The sequence below is a fragment of the Etheostoma cragini genome, chromosome 15 (genome assembly GCF_013103735.1).
Source record: "Etheostoma cragini isolate CJK2018 chromosome 15, CSU_Ecrag_1.0, whole genome shotgun sequence".
NCBI classification, from domain to species: Eukaryota; Metazoa; Chordata; class Actinopteri; order Perciformes; family Percidae; genus Etheostoma; species Etheostoma cragini.
This window is the reverse complement of record NC_048421.1, coordinates 14,531,488-14,545,776: the sequence shown is the minus strand read 5'-3', so window position 1 is coordinate 14,545,776 and position 14,289 is coordinate 14,531,488. Positions and strand designations below refer to the sequence as shown.

The 14,289-nt window shown below is 41.8% G+C and overlaps 1 protein-coding gene across 5 annotated transcripts in view; it reads right to left on the bottom strand.

The window, feature by feature from the left end:
• Positions 1-14,289, bottom strand: part of znf385c (zinc finger protein 385C) — a 147,646-nt gene that overhangs the window by 44,164 nt on the left and 89,193 nt on the right. Inside the window, exon 1 of one of the 5 annotated variants that reach the window (XM_034894814.1) lies at positions 6,167-6,573. The exons of the other annotated variants lie outside the window; for them this stretch is intronic. Within the exon in view, the coding sequence (XP_034750705.1) occupies positions 6,167-6,176 (10 nt within the window). The 5' untranslated portion in view covers positions 6,177-6,573. Of the gene's footprint in view, positions 1-6,166; positions 6,574-14,289 lie in introns of those variants that run through there. 5 annotated transcript variants of the gene reach the window in all.

Genomic DNA, 14,289 nt, shown 5'->3' with positions numbered 1-14,289 from the left:
CAGCTACTGATCCTTCTCCTGCTTGGAGAACTGGGCTGGTTATAAAGAGAATCTGGTCTAATGACTTACAAATACACTTGAGACAGAGCAAGAACTGAAAAGAACAGGAGAGAATAAGAGGGAGATATCCTTTAAGTTACATTGCCTTTATGTTTCAGTACTCTATTTCTGTCTCAGTTTAAAGCTCTCTCTCTTTGTCTGCTCTCTTTTTTCTTTCTGCGCTGCTTCTCATGCTTTAGTCTGTCACACTTAACAGCCTTTAACTCTTCTCTCGCTCATTTAAATCAAGGTTGGAGAATGGAGTGGAGAGGACGTTGCCCACTTCAGTTGAGAGCTGCTGTACCTGCTAAAGACCGATGAATACACAAACACATACACACACATACAATCCTGGGAGATGATGATGCTTCTCTTCAAGGTCTCCATCTTTGGCCCAGGGAATGAGAGGCTAAGTGGGAAGGCTTTGGTGCCAAGTGCAGCGCAGGACCATTTCTCATGTTGTCAGAGCTCCCGCTGGGCCTCACATATGCCTGCAGCGCTCAGCATCCAGAAGCCATCACTTCACCAGGCGGTCCAATCAAACCCACGCTGTCACTTCAGTGAAATGACTTGAACTGTCACTCGCACACGGGCATTTTCCCCACAGGGGTGCCCCGAGGCTGGAAAAAGGGTCACATACGAACTGTGCATATAAACGCAGTATGTGCAAAAGCAGACACGTGTCCTTTCTGTCACAATACAAATCACACACTCACATGTTAATAGCCTCCAAGAGGGCATACAAGGGCGTGTATGAAAGCAAAAGGATCTCATGAATAACTATGGGGGTCAGAGAAAACTATTCGGAAAAAGGTAATGTTTCAGTGACTTCATTAACTTGTGACCTCTGCTCTTTACTGAACTCTGACCTGTCTAAAGGGTGCCTGCAGGTCATGTAGAAAGGTCTAATTATTGTCACTGCAGCACCCACTTACCCTGCTCTCCAAGATCTTCTGAATACAATTCATGCACAAAAACGTCCGCCCTAAAACACCCAAACACACTATTTACACACTAAATTTGTAAATGCACAAATGTGTGTGCAGTTGAGTTTGACAAAGAGCCAGAAAGAGACACAAAGGCAGGACAAAACCCGTAAAAGTAGAATGTCTGTGTTGATGTAAATTCCTGTTTAGGTCTTGGTTCCATATTTAAAAAAGAGATCCACCAACTTAGCATTGCGCTTCTGTAACATTGTGGACAAAATGGATGCAGCAGAATTAGATTAATTGTCTTTTTATTCCATGCATGTCAAAATTATAAATGACTTGGATGCAGGCAAATCAGGCTGTAGATATTTGGAATGTAAAAAACTATATTAATAATAAATATTTTTTATATTCTTTGTGTATATTTAGTTTTATGTCTGAAACCATGGTATTTGTTCTGCTGCCTGTCTTGGCCAGGTCACTCCTAAAAATTAGATTTCTATTCTCAGTGATTCGCCTGGTTTAATAACCATGAGGAGCGGACTACAGAGTTCTGGTAAGCTAACTTCTTTCTAACTCCACTCCTCCAGATGTTTTTTAACCTTTTTAAACTTGTACAAAATTGATCAGATTCTTTTGTACCACTCCCTCTGGAGCCACAAAAGGCTTTATGCAACTTTTTTTCTCTCATGTGCAGATGTGTAAAATTGATGGAGATCCCCTTTAACAAAATGCAAACATACAGAAAGAAATCTGTCAGATATTGTTTTTTTTCCTCAAAAGCCTAAAAAACGGATTATGTGCTGCTATAAGACATGTTGCAAAGGTGTGACTCATTCTTGAGTACCAGCACTTCCTTTCAAAATGACTAATGTAAAGCACTGAAGATCAGAGGTTGATGACGGAGTGCATGGCTGCCGTCACGGTTGCTGTGCGCTACCTATTTTAACCTTAAAGAGTGACCTTGCATGTTGCCTGTATATATATTTATTTAGTTTGTTCATATGTTAATGTTAATGATCACACATCTGTGAGCCTAACTAATACTCAAATTGTTGATGTGAATCATATGAATGTCTAGTGTGATAGATTCATTTATATTGTCTGTATAGAGCCTTCAGTGCTGCCTAGTCACCTGAGCCACCCCTGTCTTGTAGTATTGGAATGTTCCAATTTGAGGGGCGGGCTTCAGGCCTATATGGACAGGCAGTGGCATTTGCTTGAGTCGGAGAGAGCCTGAGGAACACCGGAGGGAGTAGGGCATAACTCTGTAGGAGGCCCTCAGCAATGACTTGCCTCAAGGTCATAAGAAATCAGTGGTTTTGTTTTATTTGATCATCTTAACTCTCCTGTCAGTTTACTTTTATTTTGTGAAAGTATTTTGTTTTTGCTATCCATAATGTAGTTTATTTTTGTAACACTATTTTGCCGTATTGGCCTTACTTGGGGTGAACAATAAATACCCCATCTTTGCAACATCATCTCAGACTCACCTTGTATTGTGTGTGTTTCCACCGGCTCACAACTTGCTACATCTACCCACAACAAGGATATACAACACTTTGAGCTTCCATGAAAGGAAACCTCCTTTTAAACTCTCTTCCATACATGGACTGATCTCTACATTTAAAAAAGATCAAGAATAGAAACAAAAGCAAGACAAAAAAAAATTGAGTGATAACAAGCCCCACTGTTCCTGTTCCCAAAATTAAAAAAAATGGTGGAAAACCTTTCTCGACGGGCCTTAATGATCCATGAGGCTTTTTTGTAGAGCACATTAAGCTGTGTGAGAAATTTCAAGTTAATCGGACTTAGAGTGTGGGGGATGTGGCCTTTCAAAGTTTGCATTTTACAGCCTAATTACAACGCCACCATGGGGCCGGTTGGGTTCATATTTCTATAGAAACACATGCACACCATTTCTAGTTATTCCCCCAAGCTTTTCCCCTCAAGTTTCTAGCTCGTTTAAGCTCACGGGAATTTGAGCCGGCGCGGCCGACAACAAATAATAACTAAAACAGACAAACATCGCTAATAATATATTATACAGTTAGTGGTAGCATGAGACATTGCTCTCAGTGTTACAGGAGTTTCTACTGAGATGATGCAGACTAATAGGACCTGAGGTAATGAAAAATAAAAAATAAAGTCAGTTTGACTACATATTTGTCATTCGAGGTGAGGTGTTTGTTGAGCTAATGGGTTATTTGTCTCTGCTGTGTGTGTGTGTGAGAATGTGACAGAGACAAGGTAGAAATGGGTTGAGCGGGAGCTGTAGAGCTGCCACCTTCATCCCACTGGCCCACGAGGGATGAACAAAGAGACAGCAGGCACAGGAGAACCATCCATCATAATGTCTCATTCCCTCTCACACTTTGCTTTTGCATGCATGTGCACACAGACACAGACACAGACACAGACACACACACACACACACACACACACACACACACACACAGTCAGTCAGTCCAGACAGAAGCCCAAAGCTGTGTTAACCGAAAAGACCAAAGCAAATCACACACTCGAGGAAGAGCTTGTTCGTCTGAGAGGCTGATGGTGCAGATGTGGAGTTGGTGGGAAGTGGACCAAAACCCTCACTCCAGCAGTGCTGCCTTTAAATTAACCCCCTCCTTTACATCCCCTCCACCTGCACAACCACTTCAATCAGCCGGATCTTGCTCCCTACTGCTTGGGAACCCCTCCGGCCTCTACACAATAAAGCTGGAACCAAGGTCAAGTGAACCCAGACATCTCAAGGTCCATGACTGGCTGTAGGGCTATACATAATACTGCACATACCGTATACTGTGCATATGCTATCATTATGCTTGTCTACTACTAAGAAAGAACACTGCTATTTAATGGGAATCTACTTATTTTCAATAATCTCTTACCGAACTGCTTTCAGGGAGTGGCCAGCCCCCACTCAATGGTCTCGGACTGTAACCCTAACCCCGTGTAATTAGCCCTGTTCAAGCTTGGGACCCTGTTTAGTGCAGATTACCCCTGCTTCCCATGCATTCCCACCCCCCACCTCAGATCCTGCAGATAATAAAAGGAGTGGAAGGGGAAGAATGGCACCCACTCCCAGAGGGACAGGCCTGTAATCAGCCCTCCCACAGCCCCACAACCTGTCTCCTGACTGCATGGGGGGACGGCAGGGGGTCATGGATGGGTGGATGATGTGAGACAAGGTTGAGCTCACACCACCAGCTCTTTTTCCTCCTCACCTGCAATAGTGAATAGGAACAGAACCCTGCCTCTCAGAAGGCAGCAACATGGTGAATAATCATGGCGGTCGTCAAGTAACGGCTGTTATCTGGTACTCAGAAGAAGCCGATGCAGCCACAGAGCTCCCCTGTGACCCACCAAGTGGCTTTTAAGATGACTAAATGACAGAGCTGAAATCAGCACAAGACAAAGACCTGAGTAGTTAGGGCTTCACTTGACAGCAGAACTGCTCTTTTACCAGCTGACTGAAAGGGCGAAAGGGACTGATCACTGACATGAGAGGAACAAAGACAACATTTCAGTCAAACACCTCAACGCTGAAGGCTTTGGTGCATCCATCCTCATCGGCGGAGGGAATAGGTGGTGTTTGGGAGGAAAAGTAAATATCTTGAGAAATGCTAATGTGGCATCCATTTGCATGAGTCATTGGCCCATGCGCCGTAGCCATTTTAAGAGCACCAAGCTCTCAAAGCACCCCACAACCTCCCTTAGGAAGATCCATCACATCTACAGGCCTGGTGTAACTTTGTATGTTTTGAGCATATAACCATTAACCATCCAAGCCACTAAACAAATCAGCATATTCCCTTTAGATTTTTGTAATAATCTCATCCTTTCGCTTTTACCTTTTCCTCCATCTTCTAGTAGTTTGTCTCTGAAATGTAAGGAAGAACTAAAAGCTCAGTTCAGCCAGAAAAAAATAAATGTAAGTATGGTTGCAGTTTGGCAGGAGAAAAGATAAGATTGAGCCAGGGCTGTTTCAGGTAAACCCAGCGGTGCTGGTCCATCCCTCAGCTCAGCCCACACAAAAGAAATGTGCACCTTTATTCTCAGATATAATTAGAGATTAGATGAAGTTCATTATCCAAATGATGTAAAGAAGTTTTCAGTTCTGTATTTATTGGGTCTTTTTTTCTCTTAAACGTATCAAATATAATCAAGATAATGTTTTCCATCTTTAAAATCTCTTTTACTTTTATAATGCAAAACATTGTGATCAATTGTATTAATACAAACAAATGAACTAATTTTCTGAAGCTTCTCAAATTCGAAAATAAATGTTCATTAATGATTTTAGAAGCTTGTTTGACTATATCACCAAGAAAAGATGCAAACTATATTCCCAAAAAATAATTAAAAAAAATAATTAAGAGACCGCGCTATTCAGTGATCCATGCGCATAACCTTCCATACCCCTGTTTCACACACAAATAGCCAATAATTCCAGCACAATCAATTTTTAGGAAAAAAAAATGTTTTGCTGATTATTTTCTGATCGAGGTAACCGTTCTTTTCCATTTAGATGCCCAGTGACGGAGACATGCAGGTTAGATTTTCTTTTTTTAACACTTAGGGATGCTTTCGGACTTTTCAGAAGATACATATTTCACATTATCATTATTATTTTACCAAAGCCATAAGCTTTATTTTCCAAATGTAAGAACAAACCTCCAGCTACTGAGGAATGAGGTGGAATAAGGTGGCTGAGGTGTCCGTAACTCCGCACCAGTCAGGACGCACACATTTGGATTTCAGTTTCTTATTTGAGCTCCATATAACTTGATCGATACAGTTCAAACTCTGCAGTGACCATGTGACGTGTAAACGACTATATGACCGAGGCTATTGATAAATTCCACACAATATGCAATCATAATATTCTCTTTGAACGCGTGCGCGCCAGAATTTACACTTCACCAGTATTTTTTAATAGGCTATTCCTGCAACGACTTTAAGTCCGCCAGTTCCTCTCAACACTGTGTTTGAATGTCAGATACTTTTTGTATTAGATGACAGAATGAGATACTTAAGACTATTTATCTATAGTAGTACCGCTGCAACATTTCTAAAACATCCATAGTGGTTTTTCTGATATTCTTCATTAATGCATCGCACGGATTACTGAAGTTAGCAAGGGCACATCACCGCCGGTAAACAGTGGCGTACTAAAGGTGTTTAACACTTACCGATCAGCATCGTGCGTCCAGGACCGTATCCGCGTCTCTCCGGCTCGGCGTGTCACCGTGCGTAAAACCGATACAATTTTACGCACTTTTATCCCCAGAGAGAGAGGACATGCACGACGTACACGTGCCAACGGGAGGCGTCCTGTAGTTGTAAAGAGCTTCAGAATCTATCGGTTCCGACTGACTTGTTCCCCTCTCTTGTCACTGTAACATCTATTTCTTTGCGATACTGTATCCTTTTTTCCTCCTCTTTTGGTGACCAATCCCCGAGAGATCTCAGATCCTATCGATGCGCGTTATCCTCAGTTAGATCCTATTGCTCGTGCTGCTTTCCGCTTGGCCTGAAGGAGGCGAGAAATGGGGCTGTTGGAGAGGGCTGGCTGTAATTGCCTGCTCTCTCTTCGTCTCTCTCTTTCTCTCTCTCCTTGTCATCTCCTTCCTCTGTGTAGTCCTACCGCTTTCTCTCTCCTCCTTTCAGTGAGCACTTTTATTTAACTTGACATTAATGCACAGAAGGGCAAATTAGCTGCTATCTTTTCCACAGTCTTCATACCTGTACAACTTGGCAACCACATTAGCCCTCTTGTCAAACTTATAATCTTCCAGGTCAGCATGTAACTGATGGTTGAGTCATATGTATGCCCTGCTATGCAGCCAAAGAAGATAGTGGAAAAAGAAGAACACTAGGTGCAGCGGGTAGCTGTGAAAGGCTTCAGGTAGCAGAGGCATGATAGGAGCACTGTAAACATGAAATGAAAGAAAAGAACATTTTCTGAAACAGGTTTCCATTCGTGCTCTCGTAACGGTGGTTTGTGTGCACTTGTAAAGGAAGCTACCTTGTGTGCACAACAGTGTGACTATGAGTGACAGGATAGTGACTGCGAGTGATGGTTTCTCACTGGCATCTCTCTTGCCAGTCTGCTCCTCCTTTTTGTCTCTTCTTGTCGATGCATAATTTGGGGAAGCTGACACATATTCGGGAATTTGCAATTGGCTCGAGAGCGCAGAAAGCCTGCTCGAGTTAAATATCTGTTTGTTGAATGGTGTGTGTGTGTGTGTGTGTGTGTGTGTGTGTGTGTGCGTGCGTGTGTGTAAGCATAAATAGTGGGCTGAAGAGCCTTGGTGCAATGCTAAGCTGTCTTGGAGCTACGCCAAAGCACATCTCCCAGGGTGCTATCAGGAACTTAATTACAGCATTAAATTGCTCCCTCTCTGCCTCTCTTGTTCACTTCCCCTTTTCTGCCCCTTACTCTTCCCCTCTCTCCCCTTCTTTTCCCTTTTCTACCCCTCACTCCTCCTCGCTTCAAACTGTATAGATATAATCTCATACTATCTTTCTCTGCCTTTATCTGCTTTCCCCCCACACTCTTGCTCTTGGTGGTTTGGCAAAAATGCCTGCTGGTGCTCCTGTGTTCATGTCACCATTGTGGGGAAAGGCCTTTATTGTTCTTGACCACTGTGCAACCACTCATGATAAAAAGGTTCATCTGCTGATGCTTAAATTTAATTGAAATTAAATTGTCTAATATTATACTTGTATATCAATAACCTACTCATGACACTGTTGATCAGTTTGTTGTGGTGTAGAGTGCTTTTCCACAGGGTCACACTGCAAGTGTAAAAGTGGAGCGTGGCGCAGCGAGGGCTGGTAGAGATCAGATTGCTGATGGAGAGTTCCCCTTAAACATGAGATATTGCCTCTGACAGAATGTTATGTGGGGTGTGAGCTACCTTTCCCCTCCTAATTCAGGTTGCTGTTTATCGCCTTTCACCGAGGCAGCAGTGGACCTAGAAACTCCCCCCTGGGGCAGAGTGGCGGACACGGGGGCAGCTGGGCTGTCCCACTGCCTCATGCCAACCATTAGCCTGCTGGCAGGCACGCCAAAGCCGGGACTAATTAGAAACACAGGAATGGCTCCAAGCTTTACATTAGCTCATCCAAGATGATTTGTTCTAACCCTAATGTTCTATATGTCAAAAGACAGCCACTTCACTAGAGCAGGAATACATTCTCTTAGTGGTCCATGTTACCTTTGCAACATTGTTCATTTTACAACCAGGTCTCGACCATGTGACGTGAAAAAAAGAAGAAATACCATTTTTATACTACTAATTTGCAACAGCAACTATGTTTTGCGTAATACATAATCTTTCTGTAGCCGTAACCAAAGTGCTTTTGTTGCCACTACTAAACTAAAAGCCACAAGTGGATGTCTCTAGTGTCCGCGCCCTGTACTTTGCATGCCTACCCCGATCCCTAAGGCTTATATGTGGTACATGAAGCACTAGAAAAATGTTACCAGGGAACATAATCCAGTTATTAGTGTGGTACTGAATTTTGAAATGATATACTTATTAAAACAACTAAGCAAGTTATTGGAAAAACACAAAATTAGCCTTGATAGTAAATCGACTGATTTGCCAACATGCAAAAAACACAAGGTGCACAGTTGAGACACTATATACATATGAAAATATGTAATAATAATATTTTTTATATATGCAGTATATATATAGTGTTATATGCAGAGTGGGTTATTGCACATTATTTGAATATTACCCAATAGTGGTGATAATATTCAATGAGTAATAGACATTGGGCTAGAGTAATTATATTGCACGCTATATAGATATTCCACAGTAATGGAATTGCACAGTATTAACAATATTATCAGTAGTCAGTAGGCTTTTGGAAAAAAACTGTTCAACATTTTTAATCTGTAATTGCATCATCACAATACCGTGAAACAGTGATTTTTGCTGAAGGTCATCATACCGTCAGAATCGTATCCCAGCCATTGTCTACAACATAAGGTGCATATCCTGAGCTTGCTCCTTAGAAAAATAAATAAAACTGCAATAATTAGTCCTTTAAACAGTGTCATGGTAATACATAATATACTTTAATGATACTTGCTTATTTCAAGTTGCCATGGTAAAAGGACTGTAATGCATAATAGGTCAGCACAAATAATCTCCAAAATAATTCTTTCTCTTCATGGGTTGGGGGGGGGAAAGATGGGGAACACACAACTCTGTTAATACTAATGGTATTTCCTGAGTTGCAGAGAGCTGAGTATCTATGGCGATGAGTGACGGTCCCTGGAGAGAAGAGAAGGTCAACTTTCACACCCAAGTCTTACAAAATTGTGTTGTCTTTCCACAACTCTGCACTTTTCTGCTCAGCTAAGCCCCCTTTAGATGTCTGCAAATACTAGCGTGATTTAATGCCCGATTTCAAAACGAGAACTGAAGTGAATCGTTTGTGATAAATGTGATGTTTGTTTCCATCTTATGTGTGATTTGGGAATGGGAAGGTAAGGTGGAAACTACGAGACGAGGTGAGCGGCTTGTAATCATCATGCATTGTGCATGTTCACTGCGTGCCGGCGCTGTCACCACAGTGGGCCGGGTTGGTTTGGAATGGATGGGCTGTAGGTCGGGTGGGGGTACAGATGGGTGGGAGAGTGGCGGGGGAGGCTGTGGGACTGTGTGACAGCGAGACTTGAGGGGAGGAAAGAAGTGGAAGCGTGAAATATGGAGATAGCTGCTGTCACATGAAAAAATGAGCCGTGCAAGTTTAATACCATGCAACGTCTTTTTAGAGGTGGCATCTGGGACTTTCTACAACGCCCACCTCTCTGTTTTGCCTACTTTCTCCTCACATTCCCCAACTTGCATCATACATTAACAGATGGCAACAGACCCCCAGAAATCCTCTGTCTGGTGATGATGTAAAGTTTATCTGGCAGCCTCTCAGGAGCAGCCTGATCAATACCTGTCCTGTCGCATATGCGGCGGAAAAGCAAGAGCATGATAAGAGTGACACAGCTGTTTTTGATGAGCTGGTGAGTATGAGAGTGCGGGAATGTGGGCGTGGGAGTTGTGTGATATGCTGAACAAGACATGCTGTGGCCACTCCTCTGGGTTAATGAATATTGATGCACAGCTGTAAATTATCTTTTTTATTCTGATGGCCACATCATAACACATCTGTAAAAAACAACAAAACAAGTAGCTTATTCACCATTAATACAACAAAAACTTCAACATGCACACAATCAAGCTTCATCAGCTTCTGCTTTATAGGAATTTCTGACAAATGCAAATGTGTTTGGAAATGGGGTTTTCTGATCCCAACCACAAGCTGGGATGTAATGAGTGACAGGCTAATTTATGAACAAGCAAGGAAGAAAGCTAGCCCTGCCTCTGTCTCTGCTGTTCCAAGCCACCGGCCTCCTCAATTAGAGCTGGCGCTGCCAACCTGCCGCTGAGGCCTGACTAGGTAATGACTGGCAGCAGCACACAAGGCAAAGAGCCATCTATCTTTCTCCCTGACTCCCCCCCCCTCGCTAAACTAACAATTTCCTTTTCTCGCACTGTCAGTCCCCCATTCTGTTAAGTAACAGAGTTCAGTCCCCCCCTTTTTACTCTAAACCATAAGCTTTTGCTTTTTCTCCCTCTGTTACATAACACATTCATCTAAAGTAAACTCAGAAAAAAAAAATGAAATTCTATTTATCACGCTCTTTTAAAAAAAAAATCTGACACTAAGCTCTCACTCTCTAAATTGACACTTCTCTATCTTCCTCTCTCTCAGCCGCTCCAGCAATTTGTTTACTTTATTGAAAAAAAATTTCCACTTCACTATCTTTCACTAGACCAAAATCTTTTCGTCTCCCTGCACTATTCACACCCTCTTTCTCTGACAAACAAACAAATGAATGGAAAAGCATTGGCAGGGAACGCCCCGGAGGCATAACGGCTTGGCTGTCTACCTGACTGACAGAGAGACTAACTAAGTAACAAAAAGACTGACAGTAGTTGGAGGAGGACTGGGAGGGTGGACTGCAGCTAAAGTAATTTGAAGATGGTTGGACAAAAAAGACAGATGCTAATGGGTAACAGTGTTAGATTCCCAGTCATGTAAAAGCACCTGAAGGCAACAGCGGGTTTTAAATGATTAGCTTCTTGGTCAACTTTCACATGAGAATATTATTCTTTTGTCCCTGAAAGAATCTGTAGCAACAAGCATTATTAAAGTAAGAGTTTGCTTCACCCTTGTGTACCGTTAACATTGGCTTTACATCTTCATTGCTTAATTGTGTTATGATTGTGCTGATGTTCTGTTTCCTGTTTTATTTTGATAGTCTTGGGTTTCTGGCTGGTGTTTTACTTCCCGCCGTTTGTGCCCCTTGTGATTGTCTGATGTCTTTCACCTGTTCCCAGCCCTCGTGTCACCTATCTCTTGTTCCCTCGTTAAATACTCTTGTATTTAGTCTCTGTGCGTCCTGCGTCGGATCATTGTATTATTCTTTTGGAGTGTCTGTGTGTCGTCTACCCTGTTGGTCATGGTGTTAATATGTTTTGCCTGTTCCTATTTTTGTATTTGCCCGTTGTTGCAGGACACCTTTTGTTTGTTGGTTTTCATTATAATAAATCCCTGAGCTTACCCATGTGTCTGCTGTCCTTGCACTTGGGTCCCACATTCCCTGAAGCTCCATGACAAATTGTTGCAAAATTAACAATTTTTTTCCTTTAAATACATGTGTTTTCAGGGCAACTGGCTAGCTCGCCCGACAGGCCATATATACAGTGGAGGTTTCACTCCTTGACGCAGCGGCCGCGGGTTTGACTCCAACCTGCGTCTCTTTGCTGCATGTTACTCTATCCCCTTCTGTGTCTTCAGTTGTCCTGAACAAATAAAGGCCTTAAATCTCCCAAAAAAAACCGTTATATATATATTAACTAACATTGTAGTTTAGTATTTACTAGCAATATAGTTTAGTATTTTATTTGTTGCTTTTATTTGTTTTAGTGTAAAGCACTTTGTGACCCCTCTTGTCTGTGAAGGGTGCTACATAAATAAAGTTTACTTACTTTCTTATTAAAACCCATAATGTAGAAAAGCAATGAATTAGTTAGTCTTCACTTTGCCACAAACAGAACACATTTGGTGGTGATAAAATAAATAGGTGACCATAAAACCTTGTTATTACACCAAATAAAATATTCCGCGTTTTATAGCCTTCATCAAATATACTTTTCTTTTGTTTGCCTAAACAAAATGTACAGCAGGTTATCCTATAATAACTAATGTGTCAAAGGTAAAATAAAAAAAGAATAATAAATAAGAATCAACCCAATAATAAGAACAAAATTTGGTTTGTCTTGTTCTGAAAAAGGAATTTGGCTAGTATCCATTTTAATTATTTTAATTCACCACTACTGTACCTACCTGCTGTGAAAGAGCTGAACAGCATTGGACCAAAACACATGTATTAACAACTTATGACTGCAACATTTACAACTCAGATGTACATCATCCTCATTTTGTCTTTTTAGGTAGCTCACTCCAATATTCACTCAAATCTAGAGTTCTACATTCTGTAGTAATAAGTAAATACATGTGTTTTGGTTTTGATGCTCTGCAGCTCTTTTACAGATCTCAAGTGGTAATGGGAATTAAAGAGATGGATAAAAAGACAAGCATGATATGCTGGAGGAGGACATTTTGAACAACCTGGTAGCTCAAATATTATTTTTTACAAATGGCTTATCCTTGATCTATAACGCAGCAATAAAAAAATGTATGAGACCATATTATTGTAAGTAATAATTATAAATGATACATGACTAGGCCTGCTTATGAGTAAGATTTTATATGTATAGTTAACATAAGGTTTGGATTCACGAGGCTTCCCCTGTTCTTGTGGGCGATGATGGGCGAGACTGGATGCAGCCAACGTTCCCTGTAGAGTAAACTGTTCCAAAAATAACCCTGACTACAGCAGATATGTTGAGCTGATATTTGAAATTCTTGAACTACATGCACAACTAATGCACTTAAAAGCACTAACATCTGACTTTTGTTACTAAAAGGTCTTCTTATTGCAGATGATGTCATCACGTAGTGTCACTCGACACATTGTGTTTCTAAAAATTAAAGAAGATAGTGTCCTTGAAATAGTGAAAATTCCTTGATTATCCAAGTTAACCCCAGAGTTGGGAGATGCTGTCATGTCAGCATGACACTGCAGTGGAGCAGTGTGTGTGTGTGAGAGAGAGAGAGAGAGAGAGAGAGAGAGAGAGAGAGAGAGAGAGAGAGAGAGAGAGAGAGAGAGAGAGAGAGAGAGAGAGAGAGAGAGAGAGAGCGAGAGAGAGAGAGAGAGAGAGAGAGAGAGAGAGAGAGAGTTGTGCTTGTAAGCTCTGCCACCTGCACATTCCTCATCTCATCAGAACACAGGAGAGGACGCCCCATTTAGCATCCCTGTCACATATGGTTTCACAGACATACAACCACAAGAAGGGACAGAGTGAAAGTGTGTGTAGTATGTGTGTGTGTGTGAGAGAAAGAGTTGTAAGAAAAGAGGGGAAGACGGTTTCCCTAACATAAATAAATCATTACTGTGTGTTGTTGCCTTGCTAGATTCACAGGTCAATGGAAGATGAAGGAAGAGAAAAGAGATCAGGCTGAGAGGGGAAACTGCTGGCTGAGGAGAACGAAAGGCAGGAGAGAATCCTAATGTCTGCTTCGTGCTTCAAGTGGAATAGGAAACAAGAGCATCTGCAGTCATACTGACGTAACTGCTGCCAAGAATAACCGGACGCTTTGGTTGAATGGAAGATTTGTGTGAAAGCTCATGCACACAATTACATATTGTAACGTGAAAATATCTGCCTGTATTTGGTTTTATGCTGAACTCGACCCCCTCCTGTGCTTCTTCCATCTGTGAAAGGCTTGCAGGAAAACAACTCACTGCTGTTGTCTTCCTTCGAAGGTTATGGTTTTGCATAACTGGAACACATTATGAGTATTACAAGGCAGAGGTTCTTTTAGAGGCTGTTATTTACAGTGTCCAACACAGTGATGTTTCTTTTTTTTAAACTAAGACAGTTAGCCATGAAATCTGTTATGAATTACATTGTTCCATACTTTGACCCTTACCAATGCCCTGTCTCAACCAAGACTTTGGTCTCTGACAATGTTTCTTGAAAAAAAAAAGATTTTTATGAAATCTGCTGTAGGTTGCCCAGGTGATGAATCATTAGGCTCGTTCGAGATGAGCCAGATCTGCGCAGAATCGATCACCGGCGATCGGCGCCCGTTGCATGCCGGTTAG